The following is a 5,000-nucleotide window of genomic DNA, read 5'->3' as shown; positions in this document are numbered from 1 at the left end:
TTGGTGACATTTCTGAGCCAGGTACTGATATAAAATTTGTATTATTTGTATCATTTCTCTCTTTTTTTCCGCGATTGTAAATATGTATTGCTTTTCTTTTTGTTCTTTTCAACATTCCCTCTGGATATCCAAGTTTGTCAAAGGTTTTCATAATGTAATCAAATTCGCCTTCTATGTATTCATTACTACAGATTCGTAGTGCCCTGAGAAAAAATCCTATTACTATACCACTCTTTGTCCTATCATCATGTGCGGAGAAGTAATGTACTAAATCCTCTTTGTTTGTTTCCTTTCTGTATACTGAGAAAGTTACAGTTTTTCCCACTCGTCGTATTAACGTATCTAGGAAGGGCAATTGTCCGTTTTGTTCCTCTTCTACGGTGAACTGAATATCGCTGTTGACCGCGTTAAGCATTCTCACTTTATTATTTATATTGGTGTTTTCGGGGATGATTGCGGGGACATCGTCTACATAACTAAACCAGTGTGATCCCATTCAATATATTCTGATAAAGTTTTCTTTTTCTAATAACTCCATATATAGACAGGCCATCACTGCACTTAAAGGACTACCCATAGCGAGACCTCTATGTTGTTCATATTCGTCACCATTAAAAGTAAACGCACCGAAATTTACGCATAAATCTATCAATTCTATATAATCTTGTTTTCTTATGGGTAGGTCAGTATCGTTCATATCTTTTATTACTCTCTTTACTGCTTCTAACGCACCGTTAGTGGAAATATTTGTGTATAACGCCTTGACATCATAGCTTACTAACTTTTTCCCCGTGAAATCTATATGTATATATGTGTGTGTGAGGTATGGACGGCAGATGTGGAGGGAGTGAACATGAGGGGACGTCCTAGGATGAGGTGGATGGATGGGGTGAAGGGGGCTTTGGGGAAGAGGGGAATGTCTGTTGAGGAAGAACGGGAGAGGACAGAAGACAGGGGTGAATGGAGAATGGTTGTATATGGATGATGTTGTGATGCATGAGGTGGAATGGGCGGGGGGATGGGGGATGAGGTAGTATGTGTGAGCAAAATTTGACGCAGCCCAAAAGGATATTTCCCCGTCTCCTCCTTTTATGCATGGAGGGACGGAGAGTGGGGATCGCCGATTTAATGAAGCGGCCTTGCTGTGGATGTGCTGTGTCTTGTGACACTGCTTCTGACCCAGGGCAGTGGACAAGGTGCAGGGATGACCCGTCATCCAGGAGGTGCTAAGATAAGAGGGAGGGTGGAGGGGTGTGTGGAGTGTATTCAGGGGATGGAATGGGTGGGAATGATTTTATGCCTATTCCTTTTTGGCTACCTCCCTTGTAATGGGGAAAAAGCGTTGGTATATGTAGATTATGAATATATATATATATATATATATATATATACATATATGTATACATATATATATATATATATATATATATATATATGTATACATATATGTATATATATATATATATGTATACATATATGTATATATATATATATATATATATATATATGTATGTATATACATATACATATATATATATATATATATATATATATATATATATATATATATAAATGCAAAATTACCACAGGAGATGGCAAACTTGAAGACAGTGCGCACTTTGGTAAAATTCATAATTACATTCTCATGACAGTCTCTATGCAGATACATAATTCTTTCGCGGGGATCCTTGCTTCCCACTTTGACATCATGTGTTGTTGTCCTTACATAAGTAAAGGAAGTTAGGTTAGACTGAACAAGGATGGGTTAAGTTGGGTTAGGTTTGGTTAAGTTAGGCTGGGTCGAGTTAGGTTGGATATTGGGTTTGGTTAGGTTAGGTTTGGTTTGGTTGGACTAACTTAGGTTAAGTTAAGTTTGGTAAGATTAGGTTAGGTTCGTGGAGCGTCTGTGATGTCAACGGGGGTAGGGTCGGGGGAAAGGACTTTTTGAGAAAGAATTGCATTCTTGCCTTCGTTACACCCATTTCTCGCCCCAGTTATTCCATGATCTCCCACGCCCTTGAGAGTCCCTCTCCGCCCCTGGCCTCTCACATTCCTCAAGTTCCCTCAGAAGCTCCTTCCGCCCTCCCCCTCCACCTTTAACCGCAGCATGGCGAAGACAATTACAGAGAGACTCTCGCCCTGTGAAGGACCTCATATAAATAGGAGCCTCGGCTCCAGTTCGGCATCAGTTCCATTGTACGATCCCTCGAGGAGCTCTCTTGCATTCATCAACATGAACCGTCTTATCGTTGTAAGTATACTCTTCTCGAAATTTTGGGAATCCGGAGAAAGTCCGCGAGGTCTGTTGCGATTTAAGTGGTGTCCATAGAAATTACCTGTTCATACCTAATGCAAAATGATTCTATTCGATTATCAGTAACCTCGTGCCTTTTGATGGTTAAAATGGTGTTGAAAGAACAAAATGGTGTTGAAAGAACTATAACTCTACTTACAAAACTGAATAATCGTAAAATAATTGTGTAGCCTTTTCTAAACTTGCAGCATTTCTTTAAACCCTTTGAAACTGACGATGTGTATTTCCCTTTAAATTTTACATTTCAAATGTGATCACTGTTATACCCCAAAATATTAAAAAAAATATTTGCTCAAAGTCTCCATTGTCATTTTAAGCTTATGTGTGAAAAAATGGTAGAAATCTACTTATTAAATTTTTTCCTAAGCAGAAAAAAAATTAGTTATCTAAATCATTAGAATGATATATCATCGCGTATCAAAAGGGTATGATCTCAGAGTAAAACATTTTACATGAAACTAAGCGATGGAGTAACTGATAACAATAGCATGCCTTGTAATAAGAATAAAAGAAACAACAACTAAGTATTCTTAAGAACTCGTTTTTGCTTTATCAAAAGTACACTTCACATTTCCTTCAGGGTAAGCAAGTGGAGAGGTCACACTGGGGATTATAGAAAGAATTTTAACAATATCTCTATCGCAGTAGTTTCTGAACTGGTTCTGTTTTTTTTTTTCTAATACTTTCTGCATAACCATGAGATCCACAGACTCGAAAACACGTGTCGGTTGATTACGTCATGTCTGCTATTCATAGGCATCAGGTGTGCGATTTCTTCAATGGGAGATTTACTTATAAAAATTTCGTTGCGTTTTAACTGTGGGTCTGAAAGGTATTCTTTGAACTCTGTTCAGCCATTGACATCAGGTGATTTTATTCAACTTAGAAAGATGGATCTCATGGTCCCTGTGCTTATTTCATTACAGGTGACGACAGGCAATTTTACTCAGATTAGCGAAACCAATGTGCCTCAAAGAAGATTCACCTTCTCATTTGATGTCGGGTCATTGTTTGTAACACCCCGGCCATCAACTTCTCACCTGAAGTAGAGACGCTCTTTATTAGCCCCCTGGTCTCCACTTTCTCATTTAACGTCGAGAATCCGTTCGCTAGCAACGCGGTCTCCACTTTTTCACTTGACGTCGAGTCCTGTTTACTAACACCTCTGTTCCCATTTTCTCTCTTGACGTCGAGTCACTGTTAACTAGCACCCCAGTCTCCACTTTCTCACTTAACGTCGAGAATCTGTTATCTAGTAGCCCGGTCTCCACTTTCTCACCTAACGTCGAGAGTTTGTTAACTAGCAACCCTGTCTCCACATTCTCACTTGACGTCGAGTCACTGTTTACCAACACCCCAGTGCTCATTTCCTCTCTTGACGTCGATTCACTGTTAACTACCACCCCGGTCTTTACTTTCTCTCTTGACGTCGAGTTACTGTTAACTAGCATCCCGATCTACACTTTCTTACTTAACGTCGAACATCTGTTATCTAGTAACCCAGTCTTCACTTTCTCATTTGACGTCGAGACGCACTTAACTAGCAACCCTGTCTCCACTTTCTCACTTAACGTCGAGAATCTGTTAACTAGCAACCCTGTCTCCACTTTCTCACTTAACGTCGAGCCCCTGTTTACCAACACCCCGGTCTCCACTTTCTTCTGCAGGTGGCCTGCCTGATCGCCGTCGTGGTCGGCGACTCGTACACGCCCATCCCGATTCTCAAGGACGACAGAACTCTCAACAGCGACGGCACCTACTCCTTCAACTTCGAAACTGGCAACGGCATCTCCCGCAACGAGGAGGGAAAGCAGTACGATGGACAGAACACTGCCGGAGGTTGGAGGTGAGGAGGCGGAGAGGGAAGAGGAGGGTGGGAAGGAGGGAAATAAGGAGTAGGAGAAATAGGAGGAACATGTGGAGGAAGAGGGGAAGGGAATGAGGAGGGGGAAGAGGAAGGTGGGAAGGAGGGAAACAAGGAATACTTGGACAAGGAGGGACATGTGGAGGAAGAGGGGAAGGGAATGAGGAGGGGGAAGAGGAGGGTGGGAAGGAGGGAAGGAGGAGTAGGAGAGCAAGGAGGAACATATGGAGGAAGAGGAATGAAGAGGAAGAGCTCGAAGTGAAAGAATATAAATGAGAGAGAAAAGGGGGAATACAGAAGGAGGAGGAAATGAGATGGGAAAAAGGGAAGTGAGAGTAAGGAAGATATGGGAAGAGGAGGAAGAGAAAAAGGAGGAGGAGGAGGAGGAAAAAGGGAGCAAGAACTGAAAGAGGAAGGGGGAGAGGAGGAAGAGAAAGGGGAGGAAGAGGAAGAAAAAGGAGAAAGAACATGAAGAGGAGGAAGAGGATGAGGAAAAGGAGGCGGAAGGAGGAGTAAGAACAGGATGGAGCAAAGGAAGAAGAGGCGGGTGAAATAAGGAAGAGGAGGAGGAAGAGGAGGAATATGGAAGGGGAAGAGAAGGAGGAAGAGAAGGAGGTGAAGCTGGAGACAGAAGAAGTGAAGGTGGAAAAGGAGAGAGAGAGAGAGAGAGAGAGAGAGAGAGAGAGAGAGAGAGAGAGAGAGAGGAATATAGATTAGCGATGTCTTTCCTTGTACAACCGCAAAAAAACTAAAAGATCTCAGTTGCTCAAAAGATGTGCACAAAGTCGAGGATTGAATTAGAATAAAATCGTTGAGGTCAGC

The 5,000-nt window shown here is 41.8% G+C and overlaps 1 protein-coding gene across 1 annotated transcript in view; it reads left to right on the top strand.

Moving 5' to 3' along the window:
* The first annotated feature begins 1,938 nt into the window (after nucleotides 1-1,938).
* LOC143020600 (endocuticle structural glycoprotein SgAbd-4-like) overlaps nucleotides 1,939-5,000 on the top strand; it is a 4,115-nt gene continuing 1,053 nt past the window's right edge. The window contains exons 1-2 of the mRNA XM_076177037.1: nucleotides 1,939-2,251; nucleotides 3,982-4,160. Coding sequence (XP_076033152.1) covers nucleotides 2,108-2,251; nucleotides 3,982-4,160 — 323 coding nt within the window. The 5' untranslated portion in view covers nucleotides 1,939-2,107. The remainder of the gene's footprint in view (nucleotides 2,252-3,981; nucleotides 4,161-5,000) is intronic.

This window comes from Oratosquilla oratoria, chromosome 40 (assembly GCF_046742065.1).
Source record: "Oratosquilla oratoria isolate Oo_2021 chromosome 40, ASM4674206v1, whole genome shotgun sequence".
In the NCBI taxonomy this organism is placed as follows: Eukaryota; Metazoa; Arthropoda; class Malacostraca; order Stomatopoda; family Squillidae; genus Oratosquilla; species Oratosquilla oratoria.
Note: the sequence above shows the minus strand (reverse complement) of the source record. Positions and strands in the feature narration are given on the sequence as shown.